Source organism: Boleophthalmus pectinirostris, unplaced genomic scaffold (genome assembly GCF_026225935.1).
Source record: "Boleophthalmus pectinirostris isolate CB_2022bp ecotype Guang Dong unplaced genomic scaffold, ASM2622593v1 HiC_scaffold_8, whole genome shotgun sequence".
NCBI classification, from domain to species: Eukaryota; Metazoa; Chordata; class Actinopteri; order Gobiiformes; family Gobiidae; genus Boleophthalmus; species Boleophthalmus pectinirostris.
Window position 1 is genome coordinate 29,047,693 of NW_026571515.1, and position 22,014 is coordinate 29,069,706.

General features: G+C 37.9%; 1 protein-coding gene across 2 annotated transcripts in view; it reads left to right on the plus strand.

Moving 5' to 3' along the window:
• Positions 1–22,014, plus strand: part of LOC110164807 (thymocyte selection-associated high mobility group box protein TOX-like) — a 108,522-nt gene that overhangs the window by 57,920 nt on the left and 28,588 nt on the right. For both annotated transcript variants that reach the window (XM_055165810.1, XM_055165811.1), the window contains one exon: positions 14,575–14,829. In XM_055165810.1, the coding sequence (XP_055021785.1) occupies positions 14,575–14,829 (255 nt within the window). The remainder of the gene's footprint in view (positions 1–14,574; positions 14,830–22,014) is intronic.

The following is a 22,014-nucleotide window of genomic DNA, read 5'->3' on the forward strand; positions in this document are numbered from 1 at the left end:
GAATAGAAACATGTCAACTTGTTTTTACCAGCTTTTGCACGGAGTCAAGATCTTTACTTTGGACTATCTCATTCTCAATAAATTAACTCATGTCATCTCCCTTTACCTGTATTTATTCAATTGAACAGTAAAATTTATGCTGCATACTTTAATTTCTTTATTATAGTTATAGATTTAAAGGTGCACTATGTTACTTTTTGGTTGGGGTTCATGACATGTCATTGCTCAGCCTGGAATGTTCCACAGTATGACATTAAATAGTTCTACCTTACATTTATTCAATTGCAGATGGCTTTGTAACTCAAAAGTACCTAGAAAAACAGACATTCTGACTGAGCGGGGTCACCTCTCCACAGATCTGGCGTGTAACTTGATCTGGTTTGGTCTCCATGAAGACAGAAAAGTTTAATGACATACTGTAAAACATTTCAGGCAAAGCAGAGAAAAACATTTGACTGACCGACCCCCAGAAAAGTTACACAATGCACCTTTAAGAATAGCAGGCATGACGTTATCTATGACGACCATCCCTATTAATAATGAACACGCAATGTATTATTTAAAAAGAGCTTTTAGTCAGTAAGTTTACCCACTTTACGGGATGTTAACATTGCTTGCTTGACATTTCAATAATTCTGTAAATCTGCAATCATTCATTCAAGCTGCCTCAGTCACCAAGAGTCAGAAGAAATAAACATGAGATAATTTATAGACTATACAATCTGACAACTGCCTTTTGAAACTTGAGTAACACGTGTAAACTTGTGTGCTTGTCTGACCACATCATGAATTCCACCAAATTAAGTTTAAAATGGAGAATTGTGAAAAATGTGGATGCAATTATAGATACAAATATAATAAAGCCAATAAACATATGCTATCAACGTCTATATTATAACAACACGACTGCTGTATATGCAATGATTGCCATACTGAATTGAGTTTTATGCAAGATGCCCTCACTGACTAATTCATTCATTCGTTTTTCAAAATAAAACCAAAAATAAGAACACTAAAAAACAACTAGTGTCTTTATTATTGATCTTCAAAACCAAAATGAAAAAAAAAACTTTAAAGATTAGTTTTTTCAGTTTTTAGTTTTAGTAAACCAGGACTAATCCGGTCTCTGTCCTGGTCTCAGTCCCATTCTGGTCCCGGTCTCAGTACCGGTCTGGTCCTGGTCTAGTCCTGGTCTGGTCCCACTCTCAGTCCAGGTCTCATTCCTGGTTCCGGTCTGGTCCTGATAACTATCTAACTTATATCAGGACTGTACCAAGAGTGTCGGGACAGGCCTGAAGGTGTGTCCGTGTAAACTGTCGAGTAAGATTGGAACCAAGATTAGACCAGGATCAGACCGGGACTGAGACCAGGACTAAGACCAGGACTGAAAGCAGGACTGATACCAGGACTGAGACCGGGACCAGACCAGAACCTGGTTTAGACATTGTTTAGACCTGGTTTAGTTCTATTTTAGTCAGTCAATCAGTCTTGGTTCAATCCTGGTTCAGTCCGTATGCAGTGCAAAAATCTGGTATCGCCGTTTAAGTTACAGAAACTGGAAATGGCCATTATCCTTTTTTTTCCATTATTCATTTAAACATATAATTGAAAACTGAAAAAAACATATCGTTGTCCATTTTTTCATTTTAGTTTTGGAGACAAATAATGAAGTAAATGGTTGTTTTTTTTGTTTTCTTGTTTTTTGGTTTTATTTAGAAAAACGAATGAACCAATGATACACGCATTCTGACTCCCTGCTATTGATTTTCTTGGAGTGTTCCATGGTGTGGCTTTAAACTTAAAAATCTCCATAGAGACAAGCAGGTGGCACTATCAGGTCATAGGGAGTGTTGGCCTTTCTCACAGTAAAAATGCATGTTTTTCAGCAGATTTCAACAGAAACACATATAATTGTAACTGAAGCAAGTGAACCCTTCACCAGAAAAGTTACACAGTGTATCTTTAACCTTTTTCATATGTTCATAATAGCACAGAAACACACTGTCAAATCACATTGCTTAAACTAAGTAACTCAAGCATGCCTACAGCAATAATAGTATAACAGCCAGTGAAAGACTCCCTGTTGTGGTTGAGCCAGTACCAGTGGTTGTAGCCTCCATCTCTATTCTCTTCAGTTTGAGTAACACCTAAGAACGGACTGGTACTACAGACACTTAACAATGACTAAGAGCTCCAATATACCCCCAGTGCATCCATCCCCCCTCCCTAGCCATTCAAAACGCAACAAGAAAACTTACATAGACTCTTGGAGAGCAGGAATATATTTTTAAAAAAAGGAAAATTGTAGGTCTGAAAACGCCAACACACATCTCCGACTTTTTGAGGTGGAGCCCTTGGCAAGGTCGAATGAATGAAGTCTGATATTATACAGTACTGCGTGTATTTAAAATTCAACAGTGTTTCTGCATGAGGGGAATGGTTATAGTCAGTGCCCCAAATAGGGAAACAATACTGGAGCAACATCTGAGGAAAATCCACACCCGCAATGCAAACCAAGGCTCGACCCACTTTCAAGGAATTTCACTGTATAATTCAGCAAATCCACTCTGTTTGGAATAATAACATTTAACTGCCAGGTAAAATGGAAAGTGTGGAAAGTGGGCATACGGAGCTTACGTCCAACAAGAAATGTGTAATGTAATAAGGGCAAGAGCTAGAAAGGCAAACATAATTTGACTCAACAAAGAAAAAGAAGCTGTTGCTGATATAGTGCAGATATAGATATTACTTGCTGTTAACAAAATAAAAATATATTTTCAGGGCCAATTTTCTGTTAGAATTTGCCAATATTTTACTCTTTTAATCAAAGTCTGTTTATAAAGCTTACAATAACACAAAGACAACCAAAATTAACATGAATGTAAGAATGTAAGATAAACTGTTAACTATCCTGTAATCGGGCTTGCTCTACTGTGGAACTTTCACATGAAACAGTGACATCTACATGGCCACAAGCAGTTACCAAAGCACACACAGGAAGTGCTCAACTGTGTTTTTTTGAATGCCATACACCTTCACTAGGTTTGTGACATCATAAGGTGACAGAGCTTTTTGAGCTTTGGGGATGTAGAATGACTAATGATAAAGGGTAAGTATGCGTGAATGAAACAGAACACAACTTCAGATATGTTTTTGATGAGGTAACAACATACTAACATTGCTTAAAGCTCACAAGAATCCATTTCACATAATATAACACCTTTAACCGCCATTGTTATACCACATACAGTATGTACTGTGTAGTCAGTAGTCACTTCTCTCCCTACCCAACCTGAAAATGACTGAACTGATATTGGTGATAAAAGAAATGAAAATCTGTCTTTTTCTGGTGCACATTTTTAAAAGAGATAGAACATTTTGGATGTGCACCACAGCAAATGCACTGGGGTTATTATTTCAGACTTATGTGAAACAAATATTAAATTTTACCAATCTTAAAAGGTCTGATTGGTTCCAGTTCTTTCATTGTTATGTATGCATGAAACAAAACATTATATTCTTCATATGTTTTGGGTTTGATAAGCGTACCTTTAATGACTTATTTCTATGAAACCACAGGTGACTATTGCGTGTCTATATATGGATTGACATTATCATTGTTTGGAGTGAATATAAAAACATTAGATTTGTGGTTCTCATGCGGAGCTGCACTGAGGGATCAGGAGTGTGTTATGTAGGTCAGTGCATTGCAGCCAATAAGTCCAATTACCATCAGCCTCTGAAATAGAACGGGGCTGACCTCTGCTCTGCTCTATCAAACCAATGGGATTCAAGCAGGATTTACTCACAACTGGAGCACAATGGAATACAGTATTTAGCACAGGGGAAGACACTCGCTGTTTAATACTATCACTCTTATGATGTTTTATGTTTTTAATATTATATATATATATATATATATATATATATATATATATATATATATATATATATATATATATATATATATATATATATATATATATATTATTATTTTTTTTTTTTTTTTTTTTTTTTTTTTTTTTTTTTTTTTTTTTTTTTCATTATATTACATTGTTTTCTGAATCTTTTAAAATGAAATGCTCTATTTAGTGTAACCTTTAGGTGTCTCATTAAAAAGTAAATAGCTTTATTCTGAATGTCTATTACTCTACTGTCCATTACTCTCTAACCTCCACACATTCACCTTAAATCATGTCGTTTATATTTTATAAGCTTAATAATTAATTTGAGTATGCCCTTACTGTGCATAGCCATTGTTCCAAATACATGCCCTGCAGAAAAGTACCACCTCCTCCAAAAAATACTTCAACTCCTCAGCAGCAGAAGTGAGAGTGCACTCAATGATTCATACAGTCTTTTAAGAGAACTCCAAACCCAGTCTCTATTTCTGTCCCTCTCTCTCTCTCTCTCTGTCTCTCTCTGTCTCTCTCTCTCTCTCCCTCCTGTACTAGAGCTGGGGATTTAGTGAGTATAAGTAGTCAGATATTTTTTGTGATTTTTTTTTTTCTTTTTTTTTTTTTTAACCTCCCCTTCAACAATGATCTTTCTCATCATATGGCGCACCAAGGTCACGGCTGATTGAAATATAATAGAAGCGTAGACATCTGGCCTAATACTGTGGGAAGTTAAATCTATTTTAATGGGCTGGATTCTCTCGCTCTGCTGACAGTAAATCACAATGTTCTCTTATTACCCCGACTGGAATGAGGGCATAGGAAGAACAATGAGAGATGTGCATCATTTGTTTTCAGACTCCGCCCTCCCCCCCTCTCTCTTTTTCCCTCTGTCTCTCCTTCTCTCTTTTCATCTCTCCCATCTTTCTCTCTCCTCTATCTCTCTATTGCTTCCTCTCTTTCTGTACCTCTCTCTCCTCATGCCTCTCTCTTATCACTCCCTCTCTCTCCTCCCTCTTTCTCCCTTATCTCTACCGCTTTCATTCATCCTCTTTCTCTCTCCCCCTTTGGTCACTCTCTCTGTCCCTCTGTCACTCTCCTTTCTGTTTCTCTTTTGTCTCTACTGTCTGTTTTTGCCTCCCATCTTTTCTTAATTTTTCCCAGTAATGCCCCCTCTCTCTTTTTCTCTCTCTACTTTCACCCCCACCTCCTTGCTCAATCTTTCTGTTTTCCCATTCCCCCATCTCTCACTTTTTCTATCTTTACCCCATCATTCTCTCTCTCTCTCCTCTTTTTTCTTCTCTCATTCTATCTCCTCATCTTTCCTGATCTCTCCCTTTCTATCTATCTCTCTCCCTCCCCCTCTCTCCCTCTCTCCTGTCCACCTCGTAAACCAAAGGGCTTTAAATGCACTGACATCATGAAAATAAAAATAAAGGGGATTATATGGAGGAGCTATTATGCCATATGTGATTATCGGGCCATCCACGTCCCCCTGAGGCAAATGACTGACTCCGACATTGCGCACTTTGTTTATGTAGATCGCATTAATGAGTGGGAATGGAAAATGTGACAGGATAAAAGGTTTCTCAGGTAGAACTAGGCTTTTATTGGGGGTATAATCAAGATTTAGAGCAGCGATTATCAAGAGATGATTTGAGTATTGATGAAAGGAGGATTTGCATAAAATAGAATGCCTTCACAATATGTATCAGTCAATTTCATGTGGTTTGTTTTGCATATTTATAGAAAGTAATAAAAGAAATTGGATCATTATCTCACGAATTGTGTTTATTTTACTTTTATAGAAACACACATTTATATATATATATAAAAAAAAAAAATTTCAGTGATGACCCCTTTTAACCCCATTACATAACCTCTAGCTCAGGGGTGTCAAACTTAAATTCACAGAGGGCCGAAAGTAAAAACTGTGACTAAGTCGTGGGCCAAACTAAATATTTATTGACAAATTTTATCAACATCTGCATGTTTTCTCTTCTTTCGAGATATGTAATATTGAACCTTTTCTTATTAAAATTAATGTTTAATAATAGTTTTGCTTAAACACTGAATCCAGAACAAGTATAATATAAAATAATAACAAAATATTAAATAAATTATGTATTTATTGTGCATTTGCAGCCAGTGGGCCAGTTCTAATACATATTTGATATGATCTCGCGGGCCAAATATAATTATATTGTGGGCCAAATTTGGCCTCCGGGCCTGAGTTTGACATGTCTGCTCTAGCTAATAAAAACGATTTTTCCAATACTAGTGTTTTTAAAGTGTATGTGACTTTACAGCGCTACAATGAGTGGGCTTCTTTTGATTTATCTATTGCCTGAAATGTTGCACAGTGGTTTTAAAAATAATTCCCTTAAAAGAAAAATGTACTCTTTGTAAAAAAAAAACAAAAAAACATCCAGTTACAAAACTGGGTGTAACTTGATGCTTATACGTTCACCTTACGTTCTTAAACTGCTTTCAAATCAAACCCTTTAACTCGCAGCTCCTCCCACATTTCTAAAGGAGCGTCCTGTTTTATTCGCCTAAATGAGATTCATTCTGATGTGACATTTGAGAGAATTACTGACGCGAGGAGGAGCTGCCGGAGGTTAGCCCGCTCTGCTCTGATTGGCTAAGGCCCACTGCAGCCCACCTGTCCTTTCCTGACGGACTCTACCTTTGACCATGAGCCCTGGTTCGACCCCTCCTCCTCCTCCTTCCCCTTTTCTTTCTCCCTGTCACTCAGTTTGGGTCCTTTCTCCATTGATACACCTAAATGACTATCGAAGCTACAGGGGAAATGAGGATCTTTGAATTGCTGGAGTTATCAGTCACTTGTACAACACGTGAAAAACACTACAGTAGTTTGATTTCTGGCCCTTGCAAGGTTAATGTACTGAGGTGAAGTGCTTAGATCTAAAAGTATAAGGTGTTTTTTAAAAGATTTACAGTGGTCATCTGTCCGTTCAAAGGTGGAGTCCAGACAGGTAGCCGCATAAGTATGCACGGACAGCTGCTGTTTGTCACCAAAATGCACCTCCATGTCAGGTTCTTTAAGAAGTAGCATATGGCTCAAAGACTTTCTATAGGACACTTTGTACTTACTCAAAAGATGATGGTTTTATTTATGATGCAGAAAAGTTGGTGCACTCTGTAAAGGGGAAACAAATGGATTCCAAACATGGACATGGACATCTTTTTTGAACATCTTGACAGAACTGAACTTGACTGACAGTTAATGTTTGTTTGCACAGTTTGTTTGTGTAGTTTTGTATGTGTGAGTGTGGAGTGAGGGGTGGGTTGTGGGAGGTTTTTTTTTTTTTTTGGTCTATTTTTGTTTTTGTTATGTAAAATTTCAAAGGAGAGAGAAACTGTCCACAATATTGCAGTGATTTGTGAAATCCCTCAGTTGTCCAGGTAGGATTCATGGCAAAGGAGAAATTCAATTGTATTCGATCAAAAAACTTTGAGAAAGATTGAATTTCTCCTTTGCCAGTATTGCAAGTATCATGTACTTCACATTTTTTGTTTTTGCATTTCTTCTGGGTCTCAGTTTTTGTTTGTTTTGCACCAGATGCCCATCCAGTTGCATAAAATCCAGTTACAGTGAGTCGGATTTGGCAATGAGTGTGAAGTGTAGATAAGTTGAATGTCATACTGTGGAACTTTTCAGGCAAACATCTTCATGGCGACGTAGTGAGTGAGTGAGTAGTGAATTTATCTAGAATCTGTATACAGTGTGTTGCCCATGTCCTTCTAACAATGCCCCTTTTGCAGTTCAATAAAAGTTTGCGTTATTTTACAAATCTTCATAAATAATTTTTGAAAATCAGCTTTCTTGGACCGGCTTTCATGCTCACATTTGGAGGCAGTTATTATTGTTTCTTAATGGAAAACTATGCAGCACTACATTCAGTTTTGCTCATTATAGTTTACCCAGAGCCCATTGAACCATGTCAGTGTGAAAAGTGCATTGATTGTAGCATACCTATTTTATACTCAATCAAGACAAGTAAACATAATCATAATCAACTCGTATTCAAAGATTACACAAATAATAGACCTCCTTGTGTGCGTGACAAATAAACTGCCTTAACAGCGTGAGATGAATTGCTTAAGTGCAAAGAAAAACATCACAATCTCTGACATTGATTCCTCCATTTCTTTCCTTATTACTCTTAAACACACTATACTGAAGTGGCCTGAAGCATTATTTATACGTGAATAGCCAAGACAATTGAAAAATGCAAACAACAAAACATAATTGAAGTCTGCGTACCATATAATATGCCTACAAGCACTGAGATCAATTTATTCTTTGCAATCACAAGTATACATTGTTGTAAAGCTTATGTTATCTAGATTTCTCTTCATCTTTGTTTTTACTGAAAACAACCCAACAAATTAGGCATACAAGATTAATCGCAATAGGATTGAAATCACAATTTGAATGGATACAATAAACAAACCTTATAGGCAACAGTTTTTTATATTATAAGTTTTAAGTTATTTCCTCCTCAAACAAGAAAGTGTTCTCTCATTCTGCATAAAAACTGCTAACCCTCTTGGCAGAAACATGTTCTGAAATATGATTCTTGTATTAGTTTGTCCTTCAGTCTTTTTGTCAATTCTTCTGGATGCTTTTAAAAAGTGAACTATGAGCCAAGTCACATTATTAAACAAATTCATCCCAAGTTATACAAAGTGTGAATTACTGATTAAAACAAACATTATATGAGATTTAATTGCTTTTCTCTCTAACTCCATGAAGACAAGGACACTCTATTTGGTCACATTCGGTGTCAGATATCTGGAGAAACGACCCTGCTAACAGAAAGAATGTATGTTTTCCTTGTATTTTGGAGCATAAAAACACCTGTAATGAAAGAAATGTTAGTTAGATAAATCCATTTAATGTCATACTGTGGAACATTCCAACAACAATAATGTATCTGTGGAGACGAAAAGGTGTGAATTTACTCTTTTCCTACAATACATAATTTCCTATCATCACTTGTGGAAATACAGAAGGCTACAATCCCTGTTCCAGCCTCATTGGTGTTTAGCACTACAGTCACCTACCTCTCTAAGTGTCAGTTAGTGCTGCTATAAAAACGGAGCCAGCCTTTGTCTTTGGACAATTTAGCCTCGATCAGCCATGAAAGTATGTGCCACGCTGTTATTCTCTCCTCCTCTTCATTTGAGTCCATTTAACTTCACCACATCAGTCTGAGCACAGCGAAGTGAAGATGCCAAGACCACTCAAGGTGAAACTATGGACTGTTCCACTAAGAATTCATACACTACTGACAGTCTGTCTGCATGTGCTTCTGTACAACCTAAACTCATCTAAACAAAATCATGCAATTAACAGAATCAAATATAATCTTCCCCAGAGCTTGGAACAATATTTCTTATCACAAAAAGCCTTTAGATCTTGTGATGTTTACATGTCTTATTAATTGGTGCTTTTGTAAATAATTAAACTTAGCTGTAGCCAGAAGGCAAACATTCAAGAAAACCTATTTGATTTCTTTTGTAGGAGAGTGGAAACCATGCGCTAATAATGTGTGAATCATGCTTTTATGTTAAACACAAGTATATTCATGGTTACTAATTCTAATGTAAAGACATGCACTGTGTAGTCAGTGATTATTTTTGAAAATTACTGCTCGATTGTAAAGATTTTAGGTGCTTGTTCTACAACAGACAAGTCGGGGGCCAAATTTGGCCCATGATATAATTCTATTTGGCCTACGAGATTTTCTCAAATATGCATTAGAGCTGGTCCGCTGACTCCAGATAGGCTATAGAGGCATTATTTATAAAAAAAAAAAAAAAGTATTATTTTATATTATGTTTAAGTAAAAATATTATCAAACATTTATTTTAATGAGATAAGATTTAACATTACAGATCTCGAAAGAAGAAAAAACATGCAGATATCTTTGAAATTTTTAAAAAAATATATAGTTTGGCCCACAACTTTTTTTTTATTTTGCCCCTCTGTGAATTTGAGTTTGACACCCCTGTTCTACACAGTGTATCCCAAAATAAAACAAAACATGTATGTTGTTTTTAGTTGTCCACCTGGCTAATTGGAAAATATTAACCGTTGTTTTAACAGATTTAGTTTTAGTTCATAAGGGGGTGCTGAGTAGACATTCAGTGGAGACTAATTAAAAATCACAGCTCTAGATCCTATTTACTATGTACTGATCTTTCGTTAACATTTAGACTTCAATTTTGACCATACTATCGAACTCCTGTATCATTGCAAATCATAAAAAGTCTGTGCAGTATTTCCTTTAGACACTGTATCCAACCAAGATACAATGCAATACAACATAATACTGTAAATATTATGCAAGCAATGACAGTGAGTTCCATGGCTGCACTTGTGAGGTCTTTGAATTCTGAGAGGAGGTCCTGTGTTGTTCTAACCCAGCGTTTCATGTGTCTGCGTCAAACAAGGAAAGTCTTGCAGATTTGATCTTTCACTGTAAAAAATCACCCTAGTTTGTCCCTTGGGGCACATCATCTCCCTGTTTTTCAAAGCAGGGTGTGCCTTATGAGTGGTGATAGTCAATATGCCTGCAAGCCCCCTCTCACATCCATAAACTGTTAAAGATTGTCTGCAGTATGTTGTTTTGCCATTATGGCTCAAACATGGATGCAGGTTGGACTTTGGGAGAAACAGTACAGAAATACATGGGCTCCTAAGGTCTATATTGTTGTCCTTGTCTGGTAAAATGACAGATTTGCTTACATTTCACCTCTAGGGGGAGTGGGTGAAGGTTACGGGACGAGGCTGAATCAACATTTGGTGATTTTTTTTTTCTTTTTCTTTCTATTCTCTTATTTGACCCTGTCTTTTTATATCCCCCCGTCCTGAAAGACAGTTTATTTATGAATTATTTATCTGCGTTTGAAAATATTCAACTTGTGCTGTCCTTGTCCCACGTCTTATCTTCAAGGGCATCAGAGAAAGCTGTAAAAAAGGAAAAAAGAAAAAAAAACAGATTCACTTGAATGTTGACAGTGTTTAAATCTCACTACAGGAGATGACAGCAGCTATGATTCATCGTAAGAGCTGAGTCCAGCAGAATATTACATGCGTTTGACTGTATCACTCGATTAGCACAAGTTGTAAAGATAAAGAGATACTGCGGTACAGAGAATAATAATGGATCAGATTTATATACTTTTTTTTGGACCCTCAAAGACTCTTGACAGTGCATTATTCATTTCACACTCAGTGGTGGTGGGTTATTATAGCCACAGCTGCCCTGGGGCAGAGTGACTTAAGCAAGGATGCCAGTCTGCACCATCGGCCCCTCCGACCACCACCAATCACACACGCACACACCACTGTCATTCTAGGCATTGTGGCCTGAAGTGTCTTGCCTCAGGACACAACGATAGCACCTGGAATACCCTGTGGTTTCCCATACTAACCAGGCCTGGTCCTACTTAGCCTCTGAGATCAGACTTTGACAGTGCCAGTATAACCTAAGTAAGAAATACAAATAACACTTTCATTCACCAACATTCACCAACTGATGCTGGTGCAGTGCCCTTGAACAAGACACTTCACATATATTGTGTGCTCAAGTTGCTGTATGTGGTGGTACAATAGAAAAGAGACATGCAATAAAAATTTATTGATTTTATTGTAAACAGCAACTGAAAAACAAACATGTATATTCTTCCTCTTTTTGCTCTACACTGCTTTGAGAATATATTGTCATTTATGTTTGAAGTGCTGTAAACACAAACACATTGCTCCTTTAAATTCTATGATTCTTACTACCATATTAGCATATATTTGTTGAATTTTCCAAGTACAAGCTCATAAACTACTTTAATTTATTTGGAAAATATTTCGAAAAATAATCATTCCATCTCAAAATGGCATCATCGTTTTTATGTCTCTGTTATGTGAAGTGCCTCAGCATTTGGAGAGGAAACATTTTTGCAAAGCTCAAGGCGATGAACACACAAGGAATAAATTGTCACATTTTCCACTGACAGTAAACACTCGGCTCCTTTTATTATTTTTATTACTATTATGGCCTCTCTAATGATGTGTGCACATTACCAGACTTTATCCTTGCTGCTGCTCATAGCGACATTGTAAGTGTTCCTCGACATTTCTTCCCATTTGTTTGCTAAAAGTATTTGTTTGGGAGATGAATTGCGGCTCTGGCAGGCGAGATGACAGCCTACACGCCGATGATATTGAATTGATTTCTGAAATGTTGCAGAACGGACTGGTTGATGTGTACCACGAGACATGAATAATAAAAATTCTATTAAAAAGCTCTTGAATGGCTGACACTGGAATATTATTTGTGATGATTAATTTTCTTCAGTCATTATAAAGGGGAGTTGGCATCAGATTGCTGCTGACAAAATTGCTTTTCATTCCCCGGTGAATAGCCTCAGTATGCTTTTGGAGAGCTAGCGAGCATATTTCTCTGCACAGTATTATGTCAGATAGGCAGCGGAAAGACAGCCAATAGTGGGATCATGTATCAGAGTGGTGCTGCTATAAAACCTCAAGCACTTTTAGCAATAAGGATAATTTATGCTTACTAAACCTATTAGCAATCACATAATACCAAGTACATAAATCTGAAGAGTAATGGGAGCTAGGAAGACACTGGCTTTATCTGGCAATGGTGACGCCACCTTCCATAATCAAACGGTAGATCTTCAGAACTAAAATTGAAGTATTCACACAAAATTCTTTTACTGACCTCTTGTGGGTGCACCGTGTATTCTTGCCACTATCTCACAATAGGTCAGGGCTCCTCATAAATTACTAAGATTAGGCAATTAAAAGCATATTATAATACATTTTAAAGGAGCTCATGGGTAACTTTTCTGTTGGGGGACTGACCTCCTGCTTGTCTCCGTAGAGTTGTTATTGCATTTCTGGGAATGTTCCATAGTGTGGCAGTAAGCTTGGCGTCAGCAGGCCAAGTTATATGTCCAATAAACGTTTCTATCCCCATGGAGACAAGCAGGTGACACTTTTAGACCTATATGTCAGAGCTGTATCAAGGTTTTTTTTAGCAGTTAAAACGTCTGTAAATGAATTATAGCATGAAAAATATAAGGACCCTCCACCAGAAAAGTTACATAGTGCAACTTTAAAGGTGCATTGGTGTAAATTTTCCATCAAATGCTTTTCTCCATGGAGATGTTATCGCTTTGTCTGGAATGTTACAGGTCAGGTCTGTGGAGAGGCATCCCAGGTCACAGTCAGAATGCCTGTTTTTCTTGGGATTTTTGAGCCATAAAACCAACTGTAATTAAATATACGTAAGGTAGTGCTATTTAGAATCATACTGTGGAACATTCCAGGCACACACATATCCGTAGAAACAAGCAGGTGACTGACCCCCAACCAAAATGTTACATAGTGTGCCTTTAAAAGCAATTATGACAGTATTTCCATGCTGACTCCTTTTTGCAGTTCTTTTTTATAATGGTACAGAATCAATAGACAGCCCTATAATATAATCATCTATTCCTCCACCTGCTTGGGTCTATTAAAAAAACATCATCAAAATCCTACCTTGTATAGCATATTTAATAAAATTTGCCAATAAACTCAAATATCCACTCTGCATTTGCTTCCTACAGAATGTAATTAGCTGTATTTAAAAGTGGCGTGCTCAGTTTCTCTGGAAATCTGTCAACATTTTGGTGCTTGTGTAGAGCAGCTGTCGGCGCCTAATTAATTCTCCATACATGTTTGTATTGAATGGGCTGTATACACTGTTTTGTCTTGAGCAGTTTGCTTTTTCTAATTATTTCGACTTCCTGCAGCCTCCGATGTAGACAACATAATCCAACAGGTGCGCGTAAAAGGCAATTCTGAAGGATTTTAATTACCTCCAACAGTCTTAGTCGGTGCATTGCTGCTTATAAACTATTACCTTGGTTTACTGTGAAAATGTTGTTGATTAGTTTGAGGGTTCTTTGATGGACGTTGTAGCGCAGAAGCTAAACAAGGCAATGAAAGGATTTTATGCCGACCTCATATTTGTGCGGCTTATTCAGTTGTGCAGATGTAAAAACAGGTTATTGCGTTTTCAAATAATAAAAAGACAGCACATAAATCACCGAGCCTTCAAACTGTCACAACACTGACGTTATTTGACAACTAAACAGCAAAGACAGGAAATATTACTTGTGCAATTTGAATGATTTTTATGGCTTTTATTTTGGTACTAAAACACCAGTCTGTGTCAAGAAATTGGATGTTGTTAAATACCATTTTACGATGGTATTTACCAACTATTTTAAGACAGATAGATAGACATTTAGATTTTGAGTGTTAAAATATTGAACTCAAATTCCCATTATATAAAAATATATAATGAAAATCAAAACACACAAAAATCTTGCAAAATTCTCTATTCATTTACTGTCTGTGCATTCGTATTGAGGGTAGGGTTGCCTCTCCACAGACCTAAAACTGCCTGTCACGTCTCCATGGAGATAAGTCGAATGCTGTACTGTTGGACATTTCATGGAAAAGCCATACAATCTCCATGGAGACCAGCAGTAGACGGACGGTCCAGCAAAAATGTTCAATAATGCGCTTTTATGTAACATTAAATCTCACCTAGTACCTTCTCTTCTTTTGCAGGGTTACTCCAGTCAGGGCAGAGGCAGTGGAGGAGGAGGTGCGGGAGACGAAGACTACGAGATCCCCCCCATTACCCCTCCAAACCACGCTGACCCCTCCCTCCTGCACCTCATGGAGCACGAGCCGGGGTACCCTTTCCACTCTCTGCCCCATAACGGCCTCCTCAACTCCTACTCCTACCCCGAACTGCCCGCCCTCATGATGTCCAACATGCTGAGCCAGGACTCCCACCTCCTCTCAGGGCCCATGCACTCAGTGAGTATACCTGGATGTGTATGTGTAGTGTGTTTCTGTGAGTACAGCGGTAAGGCACGTGTCACTAGAAGTCAGCAGGTTGGTCATGGAGGCAGGGAGGAAAGGTATACTGTGCTCTAGTCACTTTTGTTTTTTAAGACTTTGGAAACTTAAAGATGTTGTAGTAGGATTTAAAGTTGCAGGGCAAAAAGTAGTGGTACCAAACAAACAATGGGTCTCTTGTAGAATTCTCACTATAGATAATACTGTTGTAATAACGATCTACTGTCTGTCTGTTTTATTATTATAAATACCAGCAAAACAGCAGAATGACTAAATCCTCCAGAAATGCTCAATATATTTTCTAATAAAAGCATAGCAATCTCACATTACGCTGAAAATTAGTTTGGTTAGAGGCCAAGGAAGCTGTAGTCTCTCTGTTAAGAACAAGGTCGCTGCTTGCACATGCATTTTTCATCAGTTACAGAAACACTCCTTAACACCAGACCTTTTCTGCGCTGCTCTTTTAACGTGTATTCTCCTCCAAAACTCCACACTGAATTGCCTCGGAGTGAAACCAAGGAGAGGCTGAACGCTGTGCAGCAAATTTTGATTCATTGTGATTTTCTAAAAAGATGTAAGACGTTTTTGAACATGAAAATCTCAAACTGTATGGGGATATCCCTTGTCAGCTCTTTCCTAGTTTCAAAGTGCTGCCGAGGACCCCCATTCCCCCTCTTTGGTGAAGGGACTTTCTTGTGTTAAACATGTTTCAGACTGCACATGTAAACACCGCTGGCGAACACATCATTTTGCTTTAATCATAGAATCGAACCAGATGAATTATAGATGCCCTCCGCTGTGAATTATTCAGCATTATATACTTTCATCTGACGTAAATATAGCGTTTTTTTTCTCTCACTCTGCCCCCTCCCATCATGAATATTTATGCTTTAATGTGAGCATCCGTGGCATTTATCCTCCGTTAATCAGGTCTTATGTGATTTTCTGAATCAAACTGCATAAGTTATAGGACGTGTTTTTTATTCCGTGGGTGGTGAGTATAAGGCCTCCATTAGAGCAAGGCTTTGGGATTAGGCCACACCATCATCTGGCTCCTGCTGGTTCATACGGAGATGCCACTGAAATATACAACTGTATACAATGAAGCATACTGTGCCATCTTGTATTACCTGTATCTAGTTTTCTCTCACTCAATTCATTTTATTAACAATACTATTAACAATGAATCTGAAGTATGCAACTCTAGCCTAATACCTCAGATGATCCAAGTTTTCAACATTTTGCGATCATGAGATCATGAAGTTTAAAGGATCTACACAAGCACATGTTCAGTGCTTTTTCAATGATCAAAATTGTGTTTTCCATTCAGGAACATTTCAAACCTATAAACTACAATGTCATATACTCTGGTTTAAAATAATAAATTAGTTTGGTCACCTATGTATAAATGTTATCTGTACAGTCTGAGTGTAATAAGTACATTTAGGTGGCACTACTGGTGGTAGACGGAGGCAGCCCTCTGTGGCCAATAACATTTTAAAGTGAAACAGAGAGGCAGTGCTACTTTTAAACAGCTTTTGTTTCACCTCTGCAATTATTTATTTTCAAATAGCCCTTCAGGGTAATGTTCCATTTTCTTATTTCACAGCCCTGTTCTCATAAATGAAGCGTCATGGCCATAAATCAGCCCCAAACACAGACCTGCTCACTGAAAGGTCCAGAGATTTATGTAACGCATTCATGTTTCCTACTTCCACATTTTAGTACTACTCTAGCCCAGCCCGGCTAATAATAGCTGCTATTAATATTTCCTGTTGCCTAGCAACCTCTGCAAGTAATAGCTTACTCTGGAAAAATAGATGACCGATAAGGAAAAGAGGGGGGCGCGGGGGGTGCAGGATTCAATTCATTTATTATCTCCTGGGACAAGAGCAGCTTATTCTGAGGCCTAGAATAGGAAAGCAGCCTCATATTGAGAAATATTTTAAAGCAATTGGAAATGGCATTATTTTCATTTCAGTTCCATTAGTGATGTTTCACTTAATGTTATTCAACAAAGTCAATTAACTGTAACTTCTGACCACGTCTATAATCCTGAACTGCTGAACAGACAAACAATAATGACAAAAAGCTCTGCACTTGTACCTTTGTGGGCTGCATCGACTAAAGATCTGCTCTAAAGCCTCCAAATTGAAGGAGATGTTTGAAAAACCACGGCAATAATCGTTGAAAGTCTCCTCGGCTCTGTCGGCAGTGAAATCACAAATAATACTTGTGGAGTGTTAGCTACAGAACACAGCTCTCCACAGTAAGAGCTCTCCTTCTAAACTCCTCCAGCTCTGCCTCAGCTGGAGCAGGCCTCTCCGGGGAGCGACGGCTGCTTTTTGTACAACATTTAGCCTGGGGCAGCGCTGTAAACTGGAGCCTGAGCTGGTATACTCTGTAGTACATCGATCCTCCAGCAGAACTGCACACAGTTAAATCATTACAGGAATGAGTAGTACGGACCGCCTTCCACAGACACAGGTACAACTCTTTACACTGTTGTAGGAGTGCGATTTCAAACAAGAGAGCGAGTTGGGTTTATGGTGAGGTAAACAACCGAGATTTAGTTGTGATATTTAATACAGTTATTGACTGCATGAGAAAATACCATGGACCATGAGAGTGGTTTAAAAGGATTTGTGAAAAGCCCATTGTGGAACAGAATGAAGAGCCACATGGGTTAGGGTTCATCATGTGTTACAGTCACAAGGCAAACTGCTGCTATAGACACCATTTTGGGGACTTTAGGCCATCCAGGATAAACAAGAATGGTTTTATTTCTTAGATATTCTGGTAATGTTCCGAACTTTACAGCCCTTGATAGCCACGAATAGGTTTTAGATTGTAAAGTATAGATTTCAGTTATCACATTTTCTTTCGAAAGTTTTCAAACCATATGCCTATTAATATAATTTTCACCATGATTTAAAAGTAATGTAGTAATGTACATTGTCTGATGTAAGTCGAAGCTTCAGAGTGGCCAGACTGGACTTTTGTCCTTTTGTATGTAGGTGTTTTATATACCACAAGTAATTGTAGTGGATTTAGACAAAAAGGTTTTGCAGATGTATACTTTTTTAAGTTCATTATCTTAAGTTCTTTAAGCTACTAATGCTTAAGTCTTATTTACAGCATAAGAATCACCTTTAAAAAGTCAAATCCATCTTCTTGTTGTACACTGGCCGTTCTGTATTCCATTTACACTCTCTACTGTGTCTTTGATTTAAACATTTTGCACCCGTCAAAGATCCCTCCATGTCGCCCCAGAGCTGTCAGCACCCGCGCCCCCGTTCCCGCACGGAGGGACAGAGGTGGCACCCAAGGGTCCCATGTTCAACAAGCCCTGTGGTCGTTGGGCCTCTCTGATGCTACAGTGGGTCAGACGCCTTTCACATCTCACCATTAAAAAACATAGAACCCACACAGAGGGCAGTAATGAGGCTGGTGGAGTTTTGTGAACAGCCCAGTGCAGGGCCTTGGGGGGCACCAGTGTGTTTAAATATTGAAACTGTGCAAGCCCCTTGCCTCATTATGACAGTAATGAAAAGAACTGGGGAAGGAGAGAAGGGGGCAGAGTCAGCGAAAAACTGGACAATTTTAGGTATTCATAAATGGTTATATATATGGTCGATAGGACTGCAATTGAGATTAGATTTGAGATTCATGTTTTCAAATCAGATTTCTTTTCAGAATGCACATTTTGAACTCTGAGAAGACTGAAAGAGGAACTGCTAAACTATTACAAGAATCCCATACTTTTCAGAAAATGTTTGTAAAGGCTTGAACTAAAAGAAAGAACATTTTATTGTTTACATGGGACCATCACACAAATGTAATCTCAACTATTTGGTAACTGCAGCACTTCAAGCTGTGATTTCATTTTGATTACAATATTGTGTTGCTCTAATGGTCAATATATACCTGATGGGAGATTGAGGTAGTTAGCAGGAGGACTCTCAGCAAGGAGGTTGTGGATTAGATTCTCTGACCGGCTATTGAACAAGAGAATATTTGTTTGATCAGTTTGATCCTGAGGTAGTCCTGTTCAACTCCCAGTTTAGTCTCAGTTTTGATGTAGTTTGTGTGCAAACTTTTTACACATCCCTTGATTCAAAAAGGCAAGGATGCATTTAGCTGCATAAAGATATAAAGGAATGTTTATGTTTACTCTCATAACAAAATAGACATCTGCTGTAAATACTATGCCAAAATCATGACATTATACCATATTACAAACACCATACAAATAATAATTATATAGAACAGATTCCACCAAAACAATGACATCCAGGGTGACAAGCAGGTGGTGAACCCCCCTCCAGAGACATTACATATTGCGCTTTTAAATTCGATTTGATTGTAAGTCTAGTCTAATCCATTTGCCTAATTTAGTTTTATGTACAAACTGACTAGACTGTAGGCTTAGTTGTATTGTGAATTAGGTTCCCATTGGCGCCCTGTCACTTTGATCAGTCCGCAGAGCAAAGCCACTGGACTGACTCTTTTGGTGTCTATTTTCAGTATCAGTCATTGTCAGAGCCTGTGATTGCTGTGAGGTTATGTGAGCTTGACTTCATTTAATCTGCAAAAGAAAATTTGCTTTGCCTCACTTGGTATATAGGCCGCGGACAGAAAGGGTTGAGGCCATAAATGTTTTAATGCACCAACAGAAATACTGTATCGACACAGTAATGGACAGAGCTGGGGACGTTTGAAGCATTTTACAAGAAAGAATTACATGAGCAGTACAGGCAGGTTAAGATTGTATTTGCATATAGGTTTGTGCACTGTGCATCTAGAGAAACTGGCAGGATCAGCGTATCTTTTTCATATACATGAGACTAATGGTGCTCCTACTCATAGATGTGCAATATAGTGGATATGAGATACATTTTTCCCATTTAGATATAATTTAATGTTGAAAATATCTGTTTTAAACCAACTGTGTGTAGTGATAGTCCCTTTTGTCTTCCAGTATTGCAGTTTTGAAAAGGAAATGGCTTCATCTTTAAAATTAATTATGATACAAGTCAATGGGCCGAGCTCAATGGCGCATGTCTCTAAATTAGACTTTAGCAGCTAGGTTCTCTCACACTGGCACACGTGAATGTACGTTAGTGCTCGCAGGGAGCTCTGACCAATCAGAGTGAGAGTAGCTATAACAACACTAGAGCAGAGCTGAAGCTAACAGTTAAAAAGTGTTGTTGTTTTTTTTAGACGACTGAAGGATTTTGAGCTGAGAAACAGTTTATGATCAGGAAAATATTCAAAAATCACCACAAAAAAAGCTTTTTGAAAGCTGTAGATGCGCTATGCCGAACACGATTGTACATTGAGCTCTATTGGAAGTGAGCTTTTTGGGCAGGAAAGATTTTTTTGCTGTACCAATGAGTGGCCACTAATCCAACTTGAGACAGGTCTATGATAACAATACACTACCCAGTTATTTTAATAGATCGGACTACCATTTTAAGATGCGTGCAAATACTGATATACACTCCATCTAAACAAATACTGTATATTCTGTTTGTAATCAACTAGTCACCATTATCTCTAAGTGAATAGTCTGAACAACTTGTCATTTTTTACACAGTAATGTAGTCATAGTTGTGCACTGGCAGGGAATAGCAGCTTTATAAATGTACTAGTTGTCATCCCTCATGTTGACGTTCCACCCCACATCTAATGAGAAGCTAAAAAAATAAACTTGTATCTCTGGGTGAAGTGAAAACTGCAGCTTGACTCTCTCCCCGCGCTCTGTGCCGCTGGATTACTTGTGTTTTTAAATTGAAACAGCAATCTCTTCTTTCAGCGTGTAGGCTTTCGACATATCTCAAATGACCTGCCTGCTCCGCTGCCTTTCACCAGGAGAGATATGACATCTGTGTGACGTTTTCAGATAAATCATTTTTGTAAAAGTCCAAATATTTTCATTCTCTACCAAAAAGACAGATGCCCTTCAGTGCTTCTCTCTCTGCAACAGGGCCAGGCGCGTGTCTTGTAGTTGTCAACAAAAATGACAGTGAGATAATTGCTGGGGCGCACCCTTTTCAGTTAAAAGCGAAACAAATTCTTCTGACGAGATTGAACAGTACTACAGCTTTGTCTTGCATGGTTTATTATGTAGGCCTCACAGCAAAGTAATGAAGAAAGTATTAACGGATTGTGCTTTAAAAACAAATCTGCTTCATGAATATGCATGTGGCTAATTCAAATAACCTTAGGCGACGGTTACGACTGATGAATATTTAAAGTACTTTGGTCACAGTGATTTGAGCAGTGTATTACAGGCAGACTGCGAGATGGTGCCATACAAGGGTAAATAATTAGCAATGGAAAAACACATTTGGGAGGTGATCAAAACACACGTGAAGACAAAATGGAGTTTGTGACATTAGTGCTGGGTCATTGGTAGAGCAATGACAACAAGGTGAAGAGCAGCAATGATAGCAATTAGAACCAAACCAAATGGATTAATCAATTAGTTAATCAAGAGCAAAGTCGACAAAGATAAACAGTTTGATGTGTTGTGTTGTTAATGAGCGGATCATTTTGGAAGCAATTATCTGACAAATTATGAGCTCTGAGCGTGAATGGATTTATTGGATTTTGAATTTATGCCACAATGACATTTGATAAAGAAAAATAAAAAGACACGTAATTGCAATCATTATTTGTCAAATTCAAGCTTTAAAATCGTATAAATGGGTAAGAATGTCTTCACAAGTCTGGATGATTTAAAAGGATGACTATCAATCGGGAATTAGCTTCGAAACAAAAAGGATTGGTTTGGTTGTAATAGACATGGTTTTCATTTCACAAACTTGCTATGTTATGGTGTTTTGTGACATATAATTACGTCTTACAAATTTATTTAAAGACATAGTTGCATCATAGTTGTAACATTTGTTCTGGAAGAGTGAGATATGTAGATTTTCTGAGACATTACCTGCTGGGGCCTTGGTGTTGAAGAAGAGGCGATGAAGAGGCTGTGATTCTGCTGCTGCATTGAAGGAATAGGACAGATGAGGGTTTGTTATAGTTGATTTGTTGTAGTTGATTGGCTTTACATTTTAATTGAGATGGAGATTCAGTCATTTCTAATCATCAGAGGCCTTGTTTACATTGGAAAATCTG